Below are 27,254 nucleotides of genomic sequence, written 5' to 3'. Positions count from 1 at the left end.
TATTTGGATTTTTCACTTGCATAAGGGTATTGTATTCTAATAAGAAATAAAACTATGCTACCTATCTTAAAGGCTAAATATATCATCAAGAGAACAAATGGAGCTGTTTGGAACAAAACTCATAAAAGGGGATTTAATGTTCCTTACTAAGTTTCCTTCACCTTAGTTTAGAAGATTTTAAGCACGGTAAGAACCAAGCAAGACTAACTGCTCTTCCAGAGTATTACAAACCCTTCAATGAAAAACCCTGCCACAGAATTTCTCTCTCTCCTGCAAATTCACATGAACTTAAGTGCCCTGCAAGACAGCAAAACCACTGTAATGAGAGATTCTCCAATATAGAACCAATGAAACCTAGAGAACAGGGATTTTTCAGATCTCAAATATATGTTTGTTTAGTCTATTAGCCAAAAGACTGATATTGCAGACCTACAGCTCCTACACAGAATCTACAGACCACACAGAACAATGACAGGAGCTCAGGACCAGTTGTACTTTGCATTCTTAATGTTAATCTCTCTCCTCACATTTACAAGTGCAGCTGCCTGCCAGTCACTGCCACAGCGAAAGCAGCATGTTTGTTCTCTGCTTTATGACATTCCTCAGCCTTTTACTTATCTGCCTAACACAACCACTTTTGTAAATAAAAGTGTTTTATTTCTTGTGCTGGAAAGAAACTTGGCACCAGCCTACCTGCACTACTTTCATAAGCCTTATTTCCCAGAAGCAGCATGGAACAGACTTAAAATAGCAGAGCATGAAAGTGCATCATTCAAACATACGTCTGTAGTTTTGGCCAAACATGATCTTTAAATCACAACTTACCACATTTTAACATTATCTTTTCTTGCATTACTAACATGTCTACAGTGCATGGAAAGATAAAAGTTCAGAACCTCAGGCATTAGCAGAGCTTCTGTTATGTATTTAGGCAATGCAATTCCTCAGATCATAGAAATAATTTCTATTAAAAGCAAAGAATGCCACCTACAAGAGCATTCAAAATTTTCACCCTTGAAACAATGCCAGCCACACTGGTGGCAGCAGACATTTGGATAAGCCTCTGCAGGAAGAAAGAAAACAAAAAAAATTTACTCACCAGCATTCATTTCCTTGAATTTCTGCCTTAGTTCAGCTGGAGTGAGACGGTATTGATCTAGTCCATCATTCCAATAAATACGATCAAGGACCTGTAGATCTCCACCCACAAGCCAGTTCCCTTGCTCCATAACCATCTAAGAAAAAAAACAAAGTCCATGTCAGGATTAATTACCAGCTTCTCTTATCAAGAGCATTGCAATGGGGACACATCTTTACCAAGGATTGCAGTTGTTTTGTTACCAAGTTGTTTTGTTACCAATCCTTTGTTACCAAGGATTGTGTTCCAGGTTAATTTTGACAGTTGGAAGTAAAGCATCAGTGTTAAAAAATGGAAAAAAAAAATTCACTGGAGCATAGTCCAGACGTGTTATCTCATGATGCAGGAGAGACACACAAACCTTCAGTAGGCCTTTCTTTCAAAATTGAGATAATATAAAGAAATGCAAATAGCCAATATTCTTAACCAACACTGCATGACAAACAAAGATAGAGTCTTGAAAGCCCTGTCTATTACAATTTATTTAGCATATATTAGCATTTATTTATTAGTACGTATTTTAAAATTTAATTACAATATAGCAATACAACAAAGTTGCACACTTAATAGTTATTGGTTGAAGCAAATGCTATTGAAGCTTTTGTACTCTGTAATATACAAGATTTACAATGCTGCAATACAAGATATTGCAGCATTTGAACTCTGTAGTTTACAAGATTCTAGTCAAGAATAAAGTAACAAACATAACAATTGTGATTAACTATTCACCCCCTTTAATCTACAAATAAAATCACAATCTTTCAAGCACAAAAGCTTTTGGACTTGTTTCATGGTAGCAGTTTACCCAAGTAACAGATGTTGGACAGTCACTACACTTCTTTTTATATCTTTAAATATCACCTCATGCTTTATCAAAAAATAATTATGGCAAGCTGCTTAACACACTCTACAAAGAGACATAGACATTACTGTGAAACTTTTAATTTCTAAGAATGCATTTTCTTTTGAAGATGAAATTAAAAAACTTTCAAGTTTCATACATATTTCTGATAACTGTTTTAGCCTTATGCAATTTAGAAATGATAATAAATCTTGATATAACAGAAGATACTACATACTAAACCTAAAAGCCAAGGTGTGAAAATTAGGTGTGATTTTTCAATTTATTTTTTCTTTGACCGGCAGGAATTAAATGATCTCACAGTAACCATTCCCTTCCTGAAGAAAATGCCAGATCTTGACATCTTACAAAGGTGGAGGGAAGGTGTGATAGTAGTACAAGGATGAGAAAACTCTGCACTACAGAATCTCTCAGATACCCAAATATTTCTGATTAAGAACAGCCACCAAATTAACATGCTGTCATGTTACTGCTATACACCCCAGTACAGGCATAAGAACATAGTTCCTTAACTTCTATAGAAGTCATTCAAATTTTGTCTGCACGAGATTTTCTTATAAGTTATTAAATCTATGTTAATTTTTCAATAAAGGGATAATCTTATCTTCAACATCACAGAATACATCAAGGGCTTTAAAAACCTTTTATTAGTCATACAGATACTTTTACAACTTTTCAGAGGCTTTCCCTTTTCAAGAGCAAGCTCATAATTTGAGGTATGCTTGATTTCTCTTTACCTAATTTTATGTCATACCTGTAAACAAAAATACCTCAGAGACAAATGGGGAAATAAACATATTTTGGCTCTGCAGAGCTGAGATGTAACATTCACATCAGCTTGCATAAGCCAACACAGCATTGTGGTGAGTGTGTTACAATTAGAACATTTCAGTGTGACATACACATAAGGCCAAGATAAAAAATCATAACAAACACAATGGATGGGAAATTACTCCCCAGAGAGCTAAATGATGAACTCTCCAGGAACAGGGCCTGTTTGAAAAACATCTAAAGCAGGCAGGTTTCACGTGCACCATATGCAGGCAGAAAAGAAGTTTTCTATCCTTCACAATGCATATATCCACTGATTAAGGAGCTTTGATGATCCATCTGGTGACACAGAGGGATGTGTTCCCTAGGCACACTGGAGGGCAAAGTTCCCTCTTCTGTAGCACAGATTCTACAGTACATTCTAAATTCATTTCATGTGTACATATTGACATTAGATTTTCACACTAAGTACAGACTATTCAACAGCTGCACAGAAAAAAATTGCCTTTGTTTCTGCTCAGATATTTTAACTAATTTTCAAAGTAGTTTTTTTGTCAAAGTACATCAATCAGAGACATGCACTTCAATGAATTTGCAGCTCCACAGCAGTACAGTGAACAGGACTAGATTTTCAACTTTCAAACACACACCTTGATATAGGGATGTTCCTTGCATGTGGTTCCCCACTGCCTAGCACAGCGTTCCTCTTTCCTGTGCTCGTAGAACTCGGGATTACGGAGAATGGCAACGCGGCGACCTTCGTACACCAGCGCAATTGCTGTGCACCCATCGAGCCTTTCTTTGTCTTCTTGAGTAGCTGTTAGCACTATAGGCACTGACAGATTAATAACTCCCCCTGCAGAAGGAAAGAAAAAAGCCCTTTATCCTTAGTAACAGTCATCAATGGTGTTTTGAAAATCTACCTAACAGGTTACTTTTAAGGCTGTAAGTGTATTACATGACAGGTAGTTGAAACACTTAATTTAACAGGGATTAAACAACTTTTAGAATGAACTCATTCTTCCATAAGACACACATGCTATAAAATTGAGAAAACATTGAGGTTTGAGAAAGAGTACACTGAGGTTTGAGAACACTGTACTGAAAATACAGCCCAAGCACAATACACAGCAAATACTTAGAGCTGCACAAAAATATTTAAACTGGCAGGATACTAGTTTTTGGGAAACTTAATACCTTTCTTAAGAATCTCTATAAAAAGTAGAAATACACAAATAACATTTTAAAATAGATCATGTAAAATATCAGACAAGATTGTTCCTGGAGTGGATAATTAGTAGAAAGGAAATCATATTCTCAGTAGACACAATTTGGGCCCCTAAGAAAAAAAACCATTGCAATAGGAGCAGACAAATGTACCTAAGTAGTTAACATGCATAAATGAACTGTTGCAAAAGGTAACTTTTGTTCTATACTTAAAACTGCATTCAGATTCAAGCATTTACCTTCCAGAAAAAAATGCTGAGTCAGGCAAACATTCTGCATAGTTTGTTCAGCTGAAAGTTTACCAGCTACTTCACTTCTAAAACCAAGCCAATATAGCTGAATTTTAAGGTTGTGTGGTCCTTCTTTTTAAGTACCTACTTCACTGACAGATGCTGAAGTCTTCTTTTTCTTTTCTACAAGAGTGAGATTTAAGAAACCCAGCAGAGTAAATATTGTAAGTCTTCTACAAAGGCCTGGGTTCTAAACTTTTGTGTGGCCTCCAGGAGAAAAGTCATGGACCCTTTAAAGTTAATGGAGGTTTTGGCATTTGCAAAGACTCTAAAATAAGGCTAATTTTGCTATAATTTAAGCAATACATTTTTATTAGGAAATTAAATTTCTTAGGAAATTAAAAATTATAAACCTGGATGAAAAGTTTAAGAGAAAAATAGATCCCCCTTCTTTTATAATGCAAAATATATAATGCATGCTGTGCATCTCCTCCTAAATTCAGTCTTGGTGCCCAGTTATTTTCAAAGCAACTATGTCATAAAATTGAATTTGGCAGCAGTCACAGAGAGTGGCTTGACACCCCAAAAAGGATAAAAAATTGCTTTGCAGACAAGTAAATACATATTTCAATGTATGAAGAGATGTCAAACCTGTTGATTATTTTGTCCATGACCAGCAAATAAATACATAATATCTTCTACATTTTTCTTCAGTGACTGCACAAATAAGAAACTGAGGCAAGGCAGTGAAGCAAAGTTAAATCACAGATGAGCACAGTGTCAGGATGAGACTTTTCCAGACAACTTAATCTTTAAAGGAAGACTATCAACACATCTGCACTGCTCTCCACAGCTCAGAAGTCAGTCAGTATGAACTCTGCTTCTAAAGCCCAAAGGATGAGAGGCACTGCAGGTAATAAACCATTTCCCTCTCTTGAGAATCAAAGCCCTGCAAAATGACTGCTACTGTAAGAGCCAGAACTAACATACAAGCAAGGAGGAAACTTTGAGGATGTTGTTTTGACTTAACTGTTGCCATTGCTGCAAGTAGCAAAGCAGCTTTAAGGCAATCACATTTTTCTAAAAAGATTTGCATATGGAAGTGCTGTAGTAGATCCCTAAAAAGAGAAAATCAGGAGCAGGACATCTAGAGGAACATAATCATTTTATCCAAGCTTAGGACTGAAAATTGTTTCCATCAATTAGTTGCTATTTTTCATTACTTGTATTTTTTGCAGCACAGACGAAATACTCAAAACAACAGCAAAAGAAGTTTAAAAAATTGTTATATTGTTATATCTGAAACACTCACCTATACAAGATCTTAAATGCCTTATAAAAATCCTGATTTACAGAAAATTACAGGACAGGACTAGGACCTACAAGCTATTTTAGCAGCTGAATGCATTGCATATCATCTGAAGAGGACTTTTCACCTGGATGGATGTACAGAAGGCAAATGAAATGAGAACAAAACTAGCAGCCCAAAATTATACTGCAAAGTAACAGGATGGCATTATGCTCTATGGGAGAGCACCTAGGCAAAAGGGAATTAAGTAATATAAGAAGGATGATAGATTTCTGTATTACAGAATTGAGAGAAAATTGACTTCTTTTTGTTCTGCTATTTGGTCTCTAGCAAGACAAGAGCGATGCAAAAGAAAGCATGAATATAGGAAAAAGGCTGGAGTAAAACAGCCTTGAAAGAGGAATAAATGAAAAATCACAGAGGATCACAATCAAACTCCAAAATCGGAGGATGTTATGACTTATTATCTTAACAAAATTCTTAGCCAACTGGTAATGCAAAATAAAATTCATTCATTTAAATCATCCCAGGAAATTACTAAATCATAGTAATCCAATTACATGTGACAACTGTTCATATTCATATTCTGATTTCACACTTGCAACAGCTCCAGAACTCAAGTCAGTTTGTTGTCCTTTCCTTCATTACTAATACCAGCAAATCTTTTGGTCACAGAGCTAAACAACAATTAAATTGCAATTCCAAATTCTAAGGTCAATTTCTTCAACACAAATTAGAAGTATGCATTTTAGAATTAAATGTTTTTCAGAAATTAAGATATTTGAAAAAAAATGTAAAGGCAAAAAGACAAAATATTCAAATTCTAATATGATGGTAGGTACAAAAAGAATAAAACCATCCCATTTAAAACTGGTTATTATAATATTCTATTCCCTTACCCCAGACCTGAAGTTGTGCACAAGTCTGATAATGTGTTACCACACCACCACTAAGAAGCAAAGCATCAAAAATATTTTGGAAGTATGATTAGTTTGTTCAGTTTTACAAATGGTGTGCTTTACCCTACCATCAAGGAGACAGTCAAAGTGAAGGCACTGGAGGTATTCTCTCTCTCTCATAAAGCCATTCAGGGGTGTTGCCCAACCTTCTGCTAGCACTTGTACCCACTGCATATCCACCTTGTAAAGAAATGAAGAGATAGGCTTAGAGCAGATAAAAGTTGCTGCTTAATTACTGGCATCAGGTATTAATCATAATAGATCATGCTTTAATTCTAAAATGCAGGACAGTACAAAGGGAAGATTTCTCAGTGTTACCATTTTTAATCACAAATAATTCAAAGTTTCTACAAGTAAGGAAAAAAAGACTTGTTCCTCACTGTTCATATTTTTGGCTATTTACCAGTCCCTACACTGGATCAAATTTCCATGTGTTAAAAAAACCAAACCAACAAACACACAACAACAAATTTTATTTATAAATCTTGATGAAGTTCATCTTAGCAAAATTAAAGAATCCCACTTGCCTTTATCCAACAAAGCAAAATAACAAAGATGTTAAAAGGAAGAAGTAATAACAGTACATATGACTACCACAAAAAAAAAATCAGAATTATGAAGGTAAATATTAAGAGGTCTAATCTTTAAACAAATGCAAAATAATTCTTTTTCATAAACTAGTGAGACAATCCAGAACTCAAATTCTCTTGGACTAGTACTTATTTTAGCATGAGATATCAGTTTACACAGAATTTCCTTCCTTAGCACTCAGTCACACTATGACTTAGTGTGTGGTCTCCATTATTTCTGCATGTGCATTACTAAGACTTGGTGAAGTTTTTGACAAGGACAGGCTTTGCTTGTGCAAGTCTCTTTTGCAAAGGGCATGACTAATTTTATTACACTGTTTAATTATACTGAGGCAAGTACAAAACACAGTTTATTCCCAAACTTACATCAGATACTTGATTGATATTTAACAAGCCAGTGGTTGGGGGTGAAGGGAGAAATTATTTGTTTTTCTAGATAGGGAGCAATTTAGAATGGGACCCTACTGAAGTTTAATAATGGTGACCTTAAGTATTTATTCCTCAACAAAGCAATTAATAGGTCTAAACAGATTTATGTGAAAAAAAACTAGTAAAATGTGGTGAAAGGAAGTATCAATATTCATTACTAGTAGAAGACCAAGAAAACTTTAAAATTACTTAGTTCAATGCTTAGTATGTCACCCCAATCCTTCAAAGTCTACTCACAATAGATGCTGAACTCTGAGCTTAGTCAGCTCCTAGATCAAATGCTTAGCTTTAACTTCTAGTAATACCATCAAAAAGCCAGTGCAAAAACTCATGCACTGTATCTATGTTTAGGCTTAGTTATTCAGAAAAATGAATGAGGTAGAACAAAAACACAGCCAGAAGCAGCTTCATCTAATTGATCTGAGTTGAAAAATAACGCATTTAACCAAAATAAGAATAGGGCTGATCAAGTTGTTCCATGCTTTTCTATATTCTCTCTGCTGGAAACTAGAAACACAGCACAAGTATGCTCTAATCATCAAAAAAAGCAATAAACTAGATCTGGTCTTTGCAATTGTTTGAGTTTGGTATGCATATTAAAAGTTAATGTTGTTCAGCTGAAGGCTACCAACAGGAAGAAGCAAGAAGTAGTAATTGATTTCCCCTATATTTCTAGGCAATTACAATTCACAACAAAATGGTTTATGTAAGTAAACTAAAAAAAAAAAGGAAGCAATCCTTCTAGAAACAATTTCTCATACAAGACATTCCAGGCATGGTTTCATCCATGGATCTGGAGGAGCGTGGGAGGAAATCACTGTAGATTTTTGCTCCAGGGTGGGGATAAACTAAGTAACACTACACCAGACATTATTCATGAAATATTATCTCTGGTAAGTAAACAAAGAAACCACAGATGCTGTTGCTTTCACACAGGGAAAGAGGGGAAAAAGTCTATCAAGGTGTACTCTGTAACCAGTGCAGGTATTTCTGCTGCATCTATTTACACTAAGCAACAGATCAGACTGTCCTTCAACTGCAGGAATGAGACAGCTGAACACACAATACCTTATTTATTTCCAGGGTTAACAGAGACTCAGCATCAGTTTTGGCCAACTGTAGCTTGTTTTCTGGCACATAAAGCTCTTTCACCTCATAAGAGGCATCCACTGGTACAATGTCCTGTATAGAAAGAATAAACAGAACTTAATGTTTGCTCAGAATGCCTCTTGGGCACTGAACACACATCAAGAAGTAAAATTCTAATGTTACACTAGACAGCAGCAAGAATTTATTGATTATGCAATTTTTACTCATCTAAAAGCCAGCAAGATTATGATATATTGCTAGTTACTCAAGCCAGCAGACTGGCTAAAGTGAAACATTCTGACAAGAGGTTTTTTTCTAAACCTTAAGTAACCCATATAACATTTATCTAGTAAATATTTAACTATTGAATTGAATGAAGTTTTTATGACTTCTTAATGCCTACATTATCTACAGTAGAAAGGCAGACTCAATGCTTTTACATATGCTGAAGAAGTAAGAAAAGATTTAGAGACTAAGCATTTATGATTTTAAGTTATTCACTATACAAGGCATATTAGAAATGGCAACATGAAGGCAAAATACATAAATCTCCTTCTCTACTGAAAATTAATACAGAAGTACACATTAAAAGTATTTCCTACAGCTAATGCCATAACACCACTATTTTCATTTATATACTAACTCTTAGAATATTTAAATGTGACATCATGTGTGCATATATATGCAATGAACCAAAATCTAGCTCTATAACCAACATATTTTTATTTGAAAAAAAATTCAGTGCTTTTACATGTGTATTAAACAAGATATTATCACTTCCACAATGCTTAAGACTTTAAACTTGTTGGAAGAGATCAACACAAAGATAAAATCATAATTAAAAGAAGAGAGAAGGTCATCATGATAAGACTGTTAAGAGTCTCCTCCAGCAAAGGATGGTGTAATATGTCAAAATCCAGTCAAATGTTTCAGTGATGTTCAGTAGCAAAAAATCAGTGAAAAGAGGCTGACTGTTCTTTTTAAAACACATTTTTCAGTGTTTGAGAAACTGTTGCAAAATAATGCTTTACTTTTGGAGAAAAAAAGCTCACTCTTAGAGCAACAAACAATAATTAAATTACCTTGACTTTTCCAGTATATGCAGGGTAGAATAAATAGGTATGCTTGAAGAAAACACAAAGATAACTCAGGAATTTTAAGGCACTTATCAGACCTTAGGCACTACCTCCATGGAAAGTAAAACAAAGGCAGTAGAATAGGCTGACAAGTGAGAGATAAAACGACTAAAGGAGTAATAAGATGTGATGAGTCTCACTGCCTGTTGCATAATTCATGTGCTCAAAGACGCATCAAAAGAAGACAAATTAAACTAGCACTTAGAAATTGTGTTTTATAAGGAAAAGCTTGGTCCATTACACATCAGACATCATTTTGGAAGCAGATTTTAATACATTGTAAGTTAGGCAAAATCAGCCTTTTGTTTTCTCTGCCTGAGCAGCAGCTTGACAGCCCAGGAGAGCTGCAGCAGACTCCTGTCACAACAACAACCCCAGAATCAAATGAAGGTATTGCCTCCTGTAAGCAACACTGCAATGATGCAGTGCACATTAACCTGTTTCATAGATTTCCCTCTGGACCCTGGCTCATTACCAGGCTAGGATGTCCTAATTTTACAAACCATCAATAGCTTAAAATAAACTTGCCTATTAAAAAGATCTCTTCAAATATTATCCTGGTTTTAGTGTCCCACTAACAGGCAAAACAAAGGTTTCACAATGCAGTTTCTGTCAACAATCTGCTTCATTATACAAATTTAAACAGCTTGAAGACAGTTCTAGCAACTGAGTCTGACATTTGGAGAACTTGTAGGATTAGTAAACCTAGACTCCCTTGCACACATGAAAGTGGTACTTAAAACATCAACTTAGACTACAAAAACATCAACAAAACAAGAAAACCAACAACAAAAGAAATCCATGCATCTTTAAACTGCATGAATTTTAGGATTAGGAAAACGTTAGGCTAGCAAGCCATCTAGTGACCATTCTGAGGCATCAGTTTTACTGAAAGCTTAATTCTACCAAAGGACAAGTTAAAGAATAGTCCACAATATCTATTATTTCACAAGGCATTCATATTAAAAAACGGCAAGATAATTTAAAAAATAAACTAGATGCATTATGGAAATGTGCCTCATCACACTGGGGTGGTGGGTTCTTTGCTGATGCTGATTGCCTCTGGAGATCATCTAGTCCAGCCTCCTGCTCAAAACTGGTCCCACTACATCAGGCTGCTCAGGACCTTGGCCAATCAAGCATTTAACATCTCTAAGAAAAGAGATGTTAAGACAGAGCATCCCCAAACACTCAAAGCAACTTGTTCTAATAACTGACCATGTTTATAGCAAAAGGTTTTCTCCCCTATGACTAATTTTAATCTCCCATATTTTATCTCGTGTCACAGAAGCACATCAATGTCTGTTTTCTTCTGGGTGAAGGAGAAGGGCACAAACTTGGACAAGGTATCCACACAAGGTCTTACAAGTGCCATATAATAGCAAAATTGCTTCTCTCAAGCTCCTGGCTATGCTCTTGTTATTTACAGTAGAGCATGCAGGTAGCTTTCTCTGCAGCACAGGCACATTTTTCCATAATGCTGAAAAATGTTTTTATAATGCTGAACAATTTATTTCATAGAATCATAGAAGCATAGAATGGTTGGGGTTGGCAGAGACCTTAAGAATCATCTAGTTCCAACCTCCCTGCCTTGGGCAGGGACACCTTCCACTAAACCAAGCTGCTCAAAGCCCCATCAAACCTGGCCTTCAACACCTCCAGGGATGGGGCATCCACAGGTTCTCTGGACAACCTGTTCCAGTGTCTCACCAGGCTCAAAGTAATTAATTTCTTCCTGATATCTTAACTAACTTCTGTCAGTTTAAAGCCTTGCCCTCTCCCTAAATGCCCTTATAAATGTCCTTCTCCAGCCTTCTTATTCAAACAACAGGAAATCTACAGATAGCACTGCATTAATATGGTGCCAGTTAAGCCTTGCTTCGATTTCACTGTCTTCCACTGAACTAAGCAACCACTAAGATATCTTGCCATTCATTAGACCGTTATCTTCAAAGAAAAGGAAAAAAAATGCTAGATGTGCCTTAGACAAAGCTGACTGGGCTAGGAGCCAGCAGTCTGCACTGTGTACCAATGCAAGCCTTCAGGGATCATTATCTTGGCACATGTGACATAGGTTTCTGTAACTATGAATTGTTCTGAGCAGGAGGCACAGCACCCCCCAGTCAGGAACTGCCACCTCTCATAGGAAGGACTCCTACACAGCTCTCCCTCCTATTTTCTTCCCAAAAAATAATCAGATGGAGATTTGGGCAAAACTTATCTTATGGTTTTCTGCCCTGTCATATCTCCTGAGCAACCCTGAGCAAGCAGTCATCCTTGAGGAATTTTCTTGAAAATTTCAGTACAATCTCTCCAGAGCTGTACTTACACAGAGGGTTAAAATTAACTTGTACTGGCTGCATGATGAGGTCTTTTGCTTGTGTCAGCTTCAACACTTCATAGAGCTTTATTAACTCAAAATACTGTCTATACCCAAAATTTCCAGAACATCCAACTCACATAAAAAACCATGAGTTATTATCTGCAAGACTACTTCAATTAAAAAGAAATAGTTGTCTGGAATGTCATCCACTACCCACTGACAATAGATAAGAATGTAAGGAAACACATTTCTTCTACATGAGAATTAGCAAATTCTGGGGGCATGGTTTCAAGAGGATAAAGCCATCTCTTCACTGCCTTCACTTTTAGTGTAGGGTTTGGGGTTTTTTGTCTGTTTTGTTTTCCATGTGGCATTTGTTGGGGGAGAGTTTTTTTAGGTTGGGTAATGAACCAAATCTACTCATCAGGCAACAGGAGAAGGCCTGGAGACTTCAAAAGGGATCATGTTGATTGCAGGCATGAACAAGGAAAGATATCTACCTTTTCAGAAGCTATGAACCATAAACGCAACTCAGCCATGTCAAGAAGATCAGCTTTCTGAGCTGGTCATTACACAACTGCAGGACTACTTTTACTAGTACAAGAAAACCAGTGGAAACAAGGGAAAGCAGACACAAGCACAGCAGCCCCTATTTAAGTGATATCTACTCACTGTGTAAGTGCACTCCTGTCTCTTCACATGTGCAGTATATATTAATTTGTACACTATAGAGACAATGTAAAATTCAGACTCTTTAAAATTGGTTGCTAGCATTTTTAAGTCAGCATTCAATGTTGGTTCTGTAACAATTGAGACAGCCTCCTCTCCCTTCCAGTTATTGATATAAATTAATTTTTCACTTGCCAAAATCTTATTTCACTTGGAGATCAATGCTGTGCATTGTTTATATTTAAAAAGGAAACACACAATAGGATAAGTTTAAAAGTTTGAATTGAAAGATGCATAAGCCTTTGTCTCAAAAACTGTCTTTGTTTTTCCCAGCACCTACATTCAGATTGCACATAAAAATACTTGGGAAAAACATTTCTAAGATATGCCTCATTTCTGCTCACCCTCTCTTGAAGAAGTTCCACAACTTGTTGTATACAATCATTCACATCACAGGAATCAGTTTTCAGCACAAGCTCTGGGGCTTCTGGTTTTTCATACTCAGAGTCAATCCCAGTAAAACCTACAGAACATAAAACAAAAATATTAGGTGACTTCTTCCAAAAGATGACTTCACTTTAATGCTGTTAACAGACAGTTTTCTATATATAAATGAACACAACAGGCAGGAACATGGAGTTTTAGCTTCCTTAATACAGGAATTCCTAGGGAAATCAGCAGGTTTTTTCTTTATCTTCTTTGCTAATCATAGTATCTGACAGCATCAAACGTCAGCATTCTGCACGACACACATAGCACTTACTTGTTGGTGAAGCTATTTGATTTTTACTGTGAATAAAAAAAAGAGCATTGACAGAAGAACTGTGCACATCAACCCAGAGCTTGTCATGCTATCAGCTGATTGTTACTCTTAAAAAAATAAAGGATGAAAAAATATTATGAATACCCAGTATATATGTAAATTCACACACATACCACCAAGCAGTACCCTGAAGTAAAGAATTCCAACACCTTTTACATTTTAGCTAATATACTCATCTCAAGATAGCTGCTAATGTAAGATTGATGACTGTGTTTATTATAATAGCTGTCACAGACTGTGCAAGCTACCAGTGACACTTGCTCTGGCCTACTTAGCTAGCAACCTGCTTTGAAATTGTGGAGATTCTACCACCCATGCATAAACAAGGAAAAATCAAGCCCAAAGGCAAAGGTATCAGCACTACAAGTCAGATCTGCATCAGGAATATCAGCATATCAGCTGGGCTTCAGCAACTCAACACCTGCATCCTCCACAAATGCAAATGCAAACATTAGAACTCCAGTTTTTCCCTTTGGATTTAAATACCCTCAAAATTAATAGTTTAGTTCCTCCTCTATGAAAAATATCAATTACTGCAGTACCTTATGTGATAAAGAAAGGCTGGTACCTTTTCCAAAACCTGTATACTTTAGAAGGATCTGATTACTGGAGGAGTGGGAACATGAGACAAAGAAAATGTTTCATAACCATTTCCAGAGGAAAACAACAGTTGCTCACTAATCTTATGAATTGGCAAGTTCGTTTAATTTTCATCCTTCATATAACAGATAAGTCATAAGATAAAGCCACTGCTACAGCCACTTGTATCTTAGGCACTGTTTACTTCACTACCACTTCTTCAGGAACACAGTTCCATTATGTGGCTTGTAAAATTAACAAAATACTAAGGATGTTCACAAAAGAGGCACAAATAAGGATTCTGTACAGAACTGTATCTTTGTATCATGTCAGCTCAAGCCATCTTGCTTTGATTTTGAACAAATCTTTGTTCAGCTTTATTTATTCCTGGTGCTTGCACGAAATATTTTGTAGTACTAGAAGTATCAAGCAACCACTCACACAGAATGTCTTCGATTTCTTGAATTTTGTATCACTTCTGATTAAAGTGAATTCATACAGCATCTGCAAACTCCACCTCCAGAAGTGATTACTTTAGAAAAACCTGCTTTGCTACTAAATACAGAGCTATCTATCATCAGCTTGTGATACTATAACATAACAGAGCAAAGCAGCACTTGAAACAATAAACAATAAAACTTGCAATGAATGATTGCATAGTTAAGCTTTTTTTATTGCATGTTATACTTAAATCTTGACCTGAGGCTGGGAATAGGAAATAATGTTATGGGCACTAGAACAGAACACAAATTTAAAAGTTAGTATCTTCAGAGATGTTCTTAATGGTATTAGCAGGTGACAGTGGCCATGTTTTACTTTTTAGAAGAAACTAGCAGGTTTTATGAATGAATAGTTTAGATGAAACTAGCAGTTCTTTAAAGACCTTAGAAAGAATTAGGCTCTTTTTAACTGGTAAATGGACACACAAAGAAGACAGACTAATCCTCTGTCATTATGTGGTTTCTATTGCAACCTTTAAAATGCTCAAGGCTTTTTCTATCTGTGGTGAGCCACTTCCTCCCTTTTACTGTCCTACACACTTAATTAATCAGTTCCATGAGTTAGAAGTCAATTTCTAATTTCTTCTCAGTCCTGTCCTGAATCCATGCTCTTTTTAAGGGTGATACACTCAGACTTGAGCACATCCACTTACATGGAGTCAAATTACACCAATGTTTCACTAATTACAGCAATAATTACACTTATGTAGAAAGGATGTGATTACATCTAGGTTCACCTTTAATTTCTCCAGCCCTGGCTTTCTTATAGAGTCCTTTAACATCTCTCTGCTCACAGACATGCAACGGAGCATCCACAAATACTTCAAAAAAAGGCAAACTTGCCCCTTCATGAATTCGTCTGGCGTTGTTACGATCCTGCAAGAAAACAAAAGAAAAATCCTAAAAGGTTGCTCCCATATATTTTTACTGGTTTTTGCCTTTGAAATTCATTTTAAAGAAGATGATGGCCCAATGTAAACAAGCTTTCAAAGTTTGAAAAGAGAAATGTGATTTGATTATCTGATGCCCTGCAAGGTACATCACTTTGGCTACAGTACATCACATGGTAAAAGCTAACAGGAAGATGTAAGATATTTTACATTAAACTTGATTTATAAGAAAAACCCACAACCAAATCCAACCAATAGAATGCAGGGTTTTCTATATCCACACATATATGTCTGAGGAATAACATCTGCCTAGTTGAGTACAGCAGGGAGGAGGTGCTATCTGCTGCTCTTGATATAACCACCCTTCTCTCCCAAGCACCAGTTTTCCCTACTGTTCTTAATCTGACACAAATCTTAATTTGTGTAGTCAAAATATTGTATTATTTGCATTAATTTATTGTATTATTTTTATGACTTGCCAAGCACTGGAACAATATTGGTGACTTTAACTGAGAGAACAAAAAAAGTCTTCTGAAATCCACTAAAATCTCTTACTAAATATTGGTTATTAGTTATTTTTCTCATAGCTACAGACTGTAGGGCTTGAGTCCCCCAAATTATTATCAGAAGAAGTGTTTGCACCACTCTAACCAAAGAAATAACACGTTCTCATGCTGTGAAACACCTAAGCTGAAGTCCCTGGGTCATTCTTCAAGATACTTGGGTGTTCACACATCCTTTTTGTCTCTCCTCTCCAAGTTCTTATGCACAGATGAAAACAGTCTTCACACAACGATGTGAACATGGATTTAAATCATTTTCAGTATTATATAATGTCGTGTTGTATACACAATATAAAGTAAAGTAAAAAGAACCTATAGGGAATTAAAACACTTTTCCCTTAAGTCACTTGGTAAAAATTAAGTTCTCACCAATCATTCACTAAAAGAAAAATTGCTTTTAAAAGCAATTTACTTAAGCCTTCAGGTTATGTGTACACCTAGTCTTCATATTTATAAGGTACCGCAATCTACGTGGATCAAACAAGATACTGCAATTTTAAGAGTCTTTCTTGGAACATCATTTGAGCTTGTTTGTATAATTCTGTAACAACTCTGTCTAATGGACTGAAGGATAGTTCCAGTTATATACTAATGTCAGCATTTTATGTTTTAAACTAATATTTCTGTTTTGGGTAATCACCTCCATGAAGCACAAATGCCACTAAAAAAAAAAAAAAAAAGTATTTGATTCTGGCTATGCTCAGAAATGGATCTCTGTAACTAGGATTCTGAATGATATTTTGCATTTTCCCTACACTTCATCTAGATGTTTTTCACACTTACCTGAGCATAAGGAGAGATGAAACTAGTAATGCACACCAAACCAGCATCTGCAAACAATTTAGCAACTTCAGCAATACGACGCACATTTTCCTCTCTATCTTCTGGTGTGAAACCCAGGTTCTTATTAAGGCCTTGGCGGATATTGTCACCATCCAAGGTGTAGCACGGAATACCATGGCACACTAAATACTCCTCCAGTGCCATGCTCACTGTAGTCTTCCCAGCACCAGATAGACCTAAAATAGTCAATAATAATATAAATATATAAGCATAGGAACAAGTTAAGGCAAGTTGTAGCACATGTATATTGTGAAAATCCCAAAGTGACAGGCATCAGTAGCAATGCCTTCTGGATAAGCTTACTTGGAATATAAGCCAAGTGGCTTTTACACAGACAATAGGTAAAGAGAGAGTAAGGTAAGGGGGTTTCTCCCTTTTTCTCCCTCTCGTGTATCTGGGGGGAGGCTGAGGTAAGTTCACTGATGATTTCCTAAGTTGAATCAGCTCAGTGTTGAGTTGGGCAAGAGGCACAGCCTGTGCAAGGCAAGAGAAGGAACACAAGGCAGGAAACAGAACAGTCTTCTTTTGGCAGCAATTATGTACACCCCCATCAGAGAAAACAGGCACAACAGTCCAAAAGAAGATTTCAGCAACTTCTTCATTTACTTCTCACTGAGGTCTTTGGCTTGCCATTTTTGTCCCCACATCTAGCTTGCTATTCACTCACATGCTCTGTCTTTTCACACATCATTTAGTCTCCAACATGTAATGAATTGCAAAAGTTAAGGTTATACATTAACGTATTTAAAAACACTCCTCAAGCTGACAAGTCTTTAAAATAACTTACACTCTAGAAATTGCATATTATTTTACACATGAAAGCAATGGTTTTCCATGTTTTTGCTAAATTCCTCAGTTTTCTTTACTAGGACCCTCTGACTCAACATTCGTTTAAAAAGAGCTCTCAAATAAAGGTTACCTTGAAAATGAAAAGTGATCCCTAAGAGATCTTTCTATACACTCCAACTCTATGAGTGCTGACAAAGTGAGAGAGTCTTGGAGTGTCCCAATATTTCAGCTTTTATTCTAATACCTATTAGAATTTTGAGACTCATGTTTGCGTGGTTCTAGAATGACTAATATTGCTTACTTCAATGCCTACAGTCCTTTTCACCCTTTCACACTACTGCTCAAACATCTTCAATAACCTAGCTTCCCACACATATTCTTGATATCTTACCACCACCCTCCTTCCTGAAAAAAAAGGAAATTGAACATTAAGATTACATTTGTTTAAAAAGAACATTGACTGGAAAATGTTGCCATGTAGATAACTGAGAACACACTTTTATCATGACCTTTTTCAAAATTAGATTAATGAATTACCAGAAGAAACAGAAAGGCAGCCCACCAGATCATTCAAGCATTGAGAGAGGCTGGAGCTGTGTGATGGAAACAGGGAGAGAAAGGGCTCCATTCTTTTCCCAAAGAAATACATGACAGCGAGAAAATCTGCTTGCAATGCCTCTCAGCAGTTTGTTATCAATGACTGCTTTACATTTCACACACATTTACTAACACTAGTGGAAATCAGTTTTACTTAATGTAACTGTAGTAAGTTTCCCTAATACCCTGTGAGGATCTTTTATGTTGCAATACAACAATGTTCTAAATGTTTACAAGCCAATTAAATTATACATTTTGCTATTTTTTAAAATTACCACACTAACTAAAAATAAAAACAAAAAACCAAAACAACTTTATAGGAAGCATTTTAAAGCTTCCAAAAACTTTGAAAGACAGAAAAAATTTCTTCACTGTTACGAAATAAAAAACGTCTTCCAGAATGTATTTATCTTCTCTATTTACAAAAAAAAGGCCCCACAGAGCTGACTTCAAAAATAACTGCCAGTATGCATTGCCTAAACATGCAATTGCTGTCCAACGGCACAGGTTTATGTTGAAATGTTATTTTAAACCAAGGAGACAATAAGAATCCAAAGAGAAGAGGCTTTTACAGAAAAGATCCAGAAGTACAGACTCTTACAAAAACAAAGCTGCATTCCATTTCATTTCTAAATAGATAAAATGGACAGTACAAAGAGACAGAATTGGTTAAAAGAAAAATAAAGGAAAAAAAAGCAACACACACAAAGAAAACCAGAATTAGGTAGCAGACAGTATCAAAAAAACAACCTTCTCAGAGCACTGAACAAAATATATTCTCAAGTTACTATTTGTCCCAAAGCAATTTCCTGCTAGTCTACCTAAAAATAGTAATAAAATTGCATCAAGGTCTTAGATTACACAAACATTCATCTTTGCATGCAAAGAAGAGCTACAGCTAAGTAGCTTTTCAAAGGAATAACTAAAACATAAGGATCCTCAGAAATCCATGGCTGTACCTGTTAACCAGACTGTGCATCCACGAAAACCACTTCTTGTTCCTACCACTTGGCCTCTCTTATTCCTGCTGACGTGATGAGCTTGGTAGGTAACATTGGTTGCCCTTTGCATTCCCTGGAAAAGAAGAAGTCGATTAAGTCTTTGATAAAGGGTGAGTTGGCAAAGCAAACAAATTCATCCACAGGGCACAAAGAAAGAGTTGAGGACAGAAAAATGAAGTAAAACCAATACCCATTCCATCAGCTCCAGCACGGACCAAAGGCGGCACAGGAAATTAGAACAGTCAGCCAGAGAAAACCATACCCCTTGGGCTACTTCAGTGAAGCTTGGGACTGACAGGTTAATCAACTTCTACTTTCAAATAAAAGTTGCTTGAGAAAAATCAACTATAAGAAAGAGAGATGAACTGCTAGAGCTGCTTGAGTTGACTTTTATTCAAGTAATGTTAGGGATTTGCTTGGTAGAGTACCATGGAATAAAGACCTGAACAGAACAGGGGCCCAAGAAAACTGGTTAATATTCAAGGACCATCTTGTCCAAGATCAGGAGCAATGCATCTCAACAAAGAGGAAGACACACAGAAAAGGAGGTGATTTGTGACTGCCAACTTGGCTTCACCAAGGGCAGATCATGACTGTCAAATTTGGTGGCACTGGCTCTTTGGGTCATTTTTAACTCCTCAGAGGCCTTTTCATTGCAAGCTATGCACATCTCTCCCAAATTTCAGTTAAGCAAGTGCCTTTATGTGTGGTACCATCAGTCTCCAGACAAGAGATAGTTATCATTAATTCTAAATGTTTAAAGAAAGTATTATTTCAAGGAACTTTTAAAAAAAATTATTTTAAAGATAGGGGTTTTAAAATATAATTTTAATTAAAATAAAGCTGGTTACCGAGTTTCTTAAAACTATTCATAATAATAACCTGCTCTACAAATAAATTCAGTAAGTAAGATGAGCCTGCTGTCAAACACATTTCACAATCTGAAGTGAGAGAGCCCACAGGAAGATCAGCCTTGGCATCATCCTAGACTTTAATAGTATCTGGCTATGTGAACTTTGTTTGTGAAAGATCAAGACTTTAGATTGTCAGACCATGCATGAACAATCAAACAAAAAAGAAGACTTTAAAAAAACAGAGAAGGGGGGCAGGGGATGAGAGGGATTAGTGGTATCTTTAATGCTGCTTTGGCTTCCCTTGCTTGCAAATATATTGCCACTATCTTCTCTTTCATCATTGTTTCAGTGCCAGTCAAAAAAGAAAACATGCAGTATATTTAATATAAAAGACAGTAGGGACTATATTCCTCTATGGACTACTAGCAGAGAGCTGTTCATAGTTTCAGAGAGGGACACCACAAAGCAGAATTAACAAAAATATGGTATCTATCCTTGTGGCTTCAAGGACTGCTGCTACATCATTCTCCTATTCAAAGTTTATCTCTAACTTATTTGGAAATCATGAAGTTGTGTGATTTTATGCCCCACTTCTAGACACGGCTGGGCTCATAGTTAGTACAAACAGAAGCTCAAGGTAAGAACCTATGTTCAGTTTTAAACACAGTAACTCTGTAATTCAGTGGTGATAGTCCAGCAACTAAAGTTAGATGAACACTGAATATCAACCAGAAGAAACAACAATCTGCAAACACGTTATAACCATACAAAATGATGTTACTCTTGCTGATCATGTTACTTCAAATAATTTATCTCCTAAAACAAAGCTGGTTTTTGCACAAAGTGCACGCAATACAGCTGACTAAAACCAAAAGTCAAAAAGTCAAAAAATCAAAATCTTTTTTCTCATAGCAGGAACAATTATGCAGCACATAAAATTAGAGATCTCAGTGAGCAAACTGTGGAATTAAAACCAACACAAATAATTGAAGTGCTTCAATTAAAAGCTATATAGTGCATAATGAATGTACACAGCCATTCAAACTAACACAGTAATAGCTACATCCTCTCTCATTAATTGCAGTTGTACTGCACTGTACCAGGCACTGGATAAACAGCAGTCTCAAAGCACAAATCCCATGCCACTGTCTCAGTAAGCTCTCTTACATTAAGACATAAACCCACACATGCTTTGCTATTGAACCCGGCAACAAGTCTCTTATCAGACTCATACATTAGAGGTCAAATGTCTCATTCAAGGAGACTTCTTCAAGTCCATATTCATAAGTTATATCAGCTTCCTCTCTTTTCTAAGAAACTAGGAAAGCAGCAATGAAACTAATCAGGGCATTACACTAGGTTTAAAAAACTCATGAAACCCTGAGGAAGCAGGCTGGAGGGATTCTTAAAATATGAAAAAGACACAACATTTATGAAAAAAAAAAAAGTATTAATACCTACTTAGCAGAGATGAGAAATCACAGCAAGGAGAAGGCCTTGCTAGAGGATGAGGCACCCATGTGCAGTGGAGCAGCCAGCGAGCTGAGCAGAGGGACAATAATCCACCTGTACTTCAGAAGCAGGCACCTAAGACTAAAGGTTAAAGTGCCCAAATGGTCTGCATGCACTCAAAAACACACCTGCCAGTCACCAGCTGACCCACCTTTTGTATCTGTGTACAGGGACATAAACAAGCAGCTCAGTACTAATCCTGGGCAAAGCAGTACCCAAATCCCCCTTATCTTCCGAAAGAAAACCAATTTAAAAGAGGTGCTCTAAAAAGTTAATAATTTAGCAAGTCATTCTCCGTTGCTGAAAAAAGAAAAAAAAAAAAAAGTAGTTCCCGAATTATGTTCACTTTCCTATTAAATAATTTGCTTCCCTATGATTTGCCCACACCACTGAGCATAAATAGCTGAACAAGCTGAACATTGTATCTTCAACAACCCAGGTTTTTAATTACTATCCCTGACATACACACTCACTACAAATATTGATGTGGCCCAAAAAAATAGTCACTGGCACATATTGTTTGTGCTCTTGAATTATTTAGCCAGTCTTCAAATTCTTGTATATAAAATTTGATGACTATCAACTGATGAAATTAAATGACCAACCAAAATGATACCAGACATAAAGAACAGTCATTTCCTTTCACACTATACTAAAGCATCACTTTGGAGATCTATATTAAGAATGTTAAAAGAAATGAAACTAAGGAAACAGGGGATAGAAAAACTCAGTGTGATGAGTAAGTTCTCTTTTAAAAAGCTATTTTAAAATTCTAAGCCAAATTACATTCACTACAGTCACTGCTGTAAGGACACACTACATTTTTGTAAAGGGGCTAATGAAAAAAAGGGCATTAATCACCAAGGCTTATCTATATTTTTAACAGCCATTGGATATTTCCACTCTGACATCCCCATAAAATATGTCTTCCACCCTGAAACACACTTCTTCTGTATTCTGTAGACAAACACTTCATCTTAATATTTTCCCTCCTACTTTGCCACGTAAAACAGAAATAGTGCTTCAGTCCACTATGGTTCATGATAGCAGTAATGTCAGGTGAGAATGCTGATATATCCCTCCTTTCTTCTCCCCCACCATGCTGGTTCATTTCTCACAAGAAACCTAAATTGCTCCAACAGGCAGACATCTTGGTATTGAAGTAAAAAAAGGTACTAGAGAAATCCTTTCTTGGATGCGCACTGAAGAGCTGCAATGATAAAGAAGGAAGGGTAATTCCACTGTTTACTTTTCCTGCCATGAAGGTAAATTGTAGCTTTGCAGGTAGTTGACCAAGGAAATTAATGATTACAGACACCTTGGAACCATAGGAACAAAAGAAAGAAAGAAAAATGATGGGGGTCAAAAGGAAATACTAACTCTGTAAACTTTTCTATGTACAGACTTTCTGAGATGACATATTTTTTTTTATTATTTTTCTTGATGTTTTGCCCAGTTACAGCTATAATTTTTTACTGCCAAAACCAAATCAGACTATCAGTGCCAAACACCTTTGATGCAAGAACACAGACATGCAACCAGATGACGGAAAGCAAACCCAAGTTGAAATGCCAAGATCAAAAGACAGCCAAAAGAAGAGATTATATCTTAATTGTTTTATGGTTAACAGACAAATGGCATATACACTGGCATAAGCTGAATTTATTCTTCATTACTTCCAAGCAACAATAAAATATTGTACTTCTATGATCAATATCAAATTTTAAGTTTCACAAAGCAATTTACTCCCTTCCGGGGAAGGACGTAAATCTTTCCATGGCAAGCTGAGACTCCCCAAGCTGCATCATAAATTTGGGACAGCTTGGAGCTGGAAGGATCAGAAAACAGACATGGTTTCCATATAAACCACATACACTGAAGAAACTGTAATTCCGCATCCTTCTGCTCCAAGATGACAGTGTTGGTTCCTCAAGCTAAGAACCCCCATAAGTTAGCAAAAGCAACAGAAGCAGCCTCCCCTCTGAATTGCAGTCTTACTTTCAATGCCTTTCTCATTTCCCAATCATAACAGAAGTAGTTTAGTGGCTCTTATAAACCAGTGACTCCCTGATAACAACACATTTTTATGACATTAATTATTCAGCACTGATAACTAATTGGTACTTTTGTTTTTATTCCCTGCAAAGTGTTCAATAGCTGCTCAATAGTCAAATAGAAACTCAAACACATGGAACAGTGCCCATCTTTTTTGTCTACATACAAACTCAAATAAGGAAAACATACATGATTCCAACACAAAAATTCAGCTACCACAGAGGTTATACCTACATATTTATATGAGATTTCACGACTAAAAGGTCTGTCAGGACTACCTTCCATTAGCTACTTTCTCAAATTCTGGTTTGAAAATCTGTGCTTTGATTCAGACAACTGTGCTTGAGAAGGAAGGGCAAGCCCAGAAATTACATCTGAGCAATAATATGTTTTACTCTTTTAAACACATAATTCCCCAAACCATATTCTGCCATAGCTTATAGCATTACATTTTCTCCCATCTACAACAAGAATTCTTACTTGGATCCTTACAATAGCCCACCAGAAAGCAGATTGCCACAGTGACAATAAGGCACTTAAACACAATAAGGCACTTAAACACCTCTACATAAAGCACCACCCGAGCTGCCAAATCTATGGTCTCGACACAGACTAGCTCCCCTTTGCCAGGTGTTCTAAAGTTGGACAATTTGAAAGATCAAAGCAGCAGAAATCACCCAGAATCTTCCCCAGTACTGTGGATACAAGAAATTCAGTGCTAAAGATATTATTAAGGAGTGTGTCTTTGCTTGCCACCTGCTGCCATACCTGTATGACCAAAAGCAGAGACAGCTCATTGTCCAGTGCTGGAGGGGACTCACTGCCTGGCATCAGAGGGGATGGATAAAAAATGAAGCCAAAATTACCCTACTGAATATGCTCTCAGAAACAAGAATTGGAGCAAGTTCTCATTTGGAGTCACCTGCAAACTGACACAACAGCTGTTAGGAATGTTAGGAATCCAAGCCACTCAAAAGAAAGTGTTCCACATGTCTGTCTCCCTATCAAGCCGTCTGTCTCCCTATCAAGCCGTCTGTCTCCCTATCAAGCCGTGTTCTCCACACTTAATGGCAGTGTCTGTGGCTATGCTGTGGCCTGTAAATGGGGAGTAACTGTTTGCTGTGCTCAGAGGTGGGCTTGGCAAGGGCATTTCCACAGGCAGAGGTGTATTTTGAATCACACTGAACACATACAGAGAAATTCTGAAAGACAGGGCTCTGCCTACTCTCCTAGGGGCTGCCAAGTCCATCAGGGTAAGCTGCTTTGCCTTCGCTCTCAGCAGAGCCACAAGTGCCAAACATTTGCCTGTGGAGCATGTGAATCAGCAGCACTTTTGTTCCTGGTGCAGCTTATTGGTTTATAGAGAGCATTTCAGTTGAGGTCTTCTGAAGAAAAAGGGAGAAGTGGAAGACTTCCTCTGCTTGCCACATAGCATAGAGGGGGTTGCCAACCTCAGCTGAACTCATCAAACACTTAATGTCCGTTAAGGAATCGCCCCCGTTTGGACAAACCTATCTTGGCTTTGCTTATGAGTAAGGAAATGATACAGAGTAACTTTTGCGTACACTTTGTTAGCCCCACGCAGACATCGTCTATTTCACTGTCTTCTAAACATCTGATTTTGCTTTTTCCTAGTGGAAATTGAAAGAATGTAAATTGCCGATTGCTCTCCTATGTGAACAAGTTTGAGCTTGTACACGGTGGAAGAGGCTTAGACAGGCACAACATCTACCCAGCACTACGACAGCAACTTCCCCGTTTTTCAGGCAACAGCTGCTTTTATCAAGAAAGCTGTGGCCTGCACTACTCACAGCAAGACTTCAAAGACTGATTTACACTCTTACATTCATATCAAATGTTTTCTGGATCTTATATCTTGCCTGTTTCAACTCAGCATTGATTGAAAGAAATCATATTTTCTTTTTCATTTCTTTTCGCTTGTCTTGCATCATCAGAGGTATCAAATGTTCTCAAAGGCCTGCAATGTCTCTTCTAAATAGCTGCATTTTGGTCTTTGCTGTAAACCGATCTTCCCCCATCTTTATGAACAAGAATGAAGGCTTTGGTTAGATTTTTTTAAGCCCAGTCTCGACAGTTTTCCACATAACACCCACTATACAAAGAACCCCAGTCTCTAGCCAACCCAGGTTTATGAATGGCCACATTGTACATCGCATTCTTAAGTCTTCCTTCTTCCAAAAAGCTGGAAGCCGAGGGCTTGCAGCGGAAGAGGCAGGGATGAAGCCTACAGAGCTCTCCGAGGGGCTTCCTGCCCTTCCCCGCAGCCGCCCCGCGGGGCTCCCCGGCCGCGCTGCCCTCGGCGCTGCCGCTCCGTGACCGGGCTCGCCCCGCCGCGCCCCCGCCCCGCATCCCTCCCGGCCCGGCGGGCAGCGGCGCCCGGAGCCCCCGTCCCGGCTCCCGCTGCCGCCCACTGCCACATCACCCCGGCGCTCGGCGCTGCTTCCTCCCCGCTCCCCTGCCCCCGCACGCCCACCTGCCCCCCGGCGCACCGCCCGCCCGCTCACCCAGCTCGGCACCCTGTTGCTCAGCTTGACTTTCTTGCACTGGCTCTCGGGCAGCTCCATGGCCGCGGGGGCAGCGAGAAGAGAGGCAGGGGAGGAGGACGCGCCTTCCCGACTGATGCTCGGCGCGGATGAAGCCGCTGCCGCCGAGGAGCTGTGCCGTTTGCGCACTCCCGCGACTCGGCCAAAGGTGGTGCAGGGAGGAGCCGCGGGCCGGCGGCCGGAGGGAGGAGGGAGGGACGGCCGGAGGGAGGGAAGAAGGGGAAGGAGGGAGGCGGCTGAGGGGAGCGGGAGCCACGGCAGCTCCGCCGCACGCCTGCGCCGCGCCGTGACGTGCGCGGGGGGGGCGGCCGCCGCCACTTCCGCCGCCGCCGCCTCTGCTCCTGCCCTCGCCGGTGTCCGTGTCCTTGTCCCTCCCTATCCCTGCCCATGTCCACTCCCCTGTCCTTGCCCATGTCCATGTCCCTGCGACCCCCCGCGGCCCGGCCCTGCGCCCACGAACGCAGCTCGCTTCATTCAAGAGGACATAGCCCCTAAGCTATGACGAAAGGAGACAGCCTGAAGCTGCGCCAGGGGAGGAGGTGTAGGTTGGACGCTGGGAGAAATTCCTTCCAGAAGGGGTGGTGAGACACTGGAATGGGCTGCCCAGGGAGCGGATGGAGTCACCGTCCCTGGAGGTGTTAAGGAAACACTGGATGTGGCACTTGGTGCCCTGGTCTGGTGACAGGGAGGTGTTCGGTCACAGTTGGACTCGGTGATCCCAGGGGTCTTTTCCAGCCTCGCTGATGGTGCGCTGCCCGCCCGCTCTGCGCTACAGCGTTCCGCCCGGGCGGCAGAGCGGAGATGTTCTCTCCTGAGCGTGTCCTCCCCACCTTCTGCACTTCACGCACACAGGAGAGACAGGGTGATAGCGGAGATGTTCTCTCCTGAGCTGTCCTCCCACCTTCTCCACTTCATGCACACAGGAGAGAGAGGCTGCTGCGCCCCTTGGGAA

The 27,254-nt window shown here is 38.4% G+C and overlaps 1 protein-coding gene across 1 annotated transcript in view; it reads right to left on the bottom strand.

The window, feature by feature from the left end:
* PAPSS1 (3'-phosphoadenosine 5'-phosphosulfate synthase 1) overlaps positions 1-26,515 on the bottom strand; it is a 39,131-nt gene extending 12,616 nt beyond the window's left edge. The window contains exons 1-9 of the mRNA XM_036382245.2: positions 26,264-26,515; positions 19,276-19,390; positions 16,871-17,106; positions 15,372-15,510; positions 13,137-13,255; positions 8,584-8,697; positions 6,565-6,676; positions 3,422-3,627; positions 1,100-1,235 (exon numbers count right to left, since the gene is read on the bottom strand). Coding sequence (XP_036238138.1) covers positions 1,100-1,235; positions 3,422-3,627; positions 6,565-6,676; positions 8,584-8,697; positions 13,137-13,255; positions 15,372-15,510; positions 16,871-17,106; positions 19,276-19,390; positions 26,264-26,323 — 1,237 coding nt within the window. The 5' untranslated portion in view covers positions 26,324-26,515. The remainder of the gene's footprint in view (positions 1-1,099; positions 1,236-3,421; positions 3,628-6,564; positions 6,677-8,583; positions 8,698-13,136; positions 13,256-15,371; positions 15,511-16,870; positions 17,107-19,275; positions 19,391-26,263) is intronic.
* Positions 26,516-27,254: the final 739 nt, after the last annotated feature.

This window comes from Molothrus ater, chromosome 4 (genome assembly GCF_012460135.2).
Source record: "Molothrus ater isolate BHLD 08-10-18 breed brown headed cowbird chromosome 4, BPBGC_Mater_1.1, whole genome shotgun sequence".
NCBI classification, from domain to species: domain Eukaryota; kingdom Metazoa; phylum Chordata; class Aves; order Passeriformes; family Icteridae; genus Molothrus; species Molothrus ater.
The sequence above is the reverse complement of the archived record's forward strand: the minus strand, read 5'-3'. Positions and strand labels throughout refer to the sequence as shown.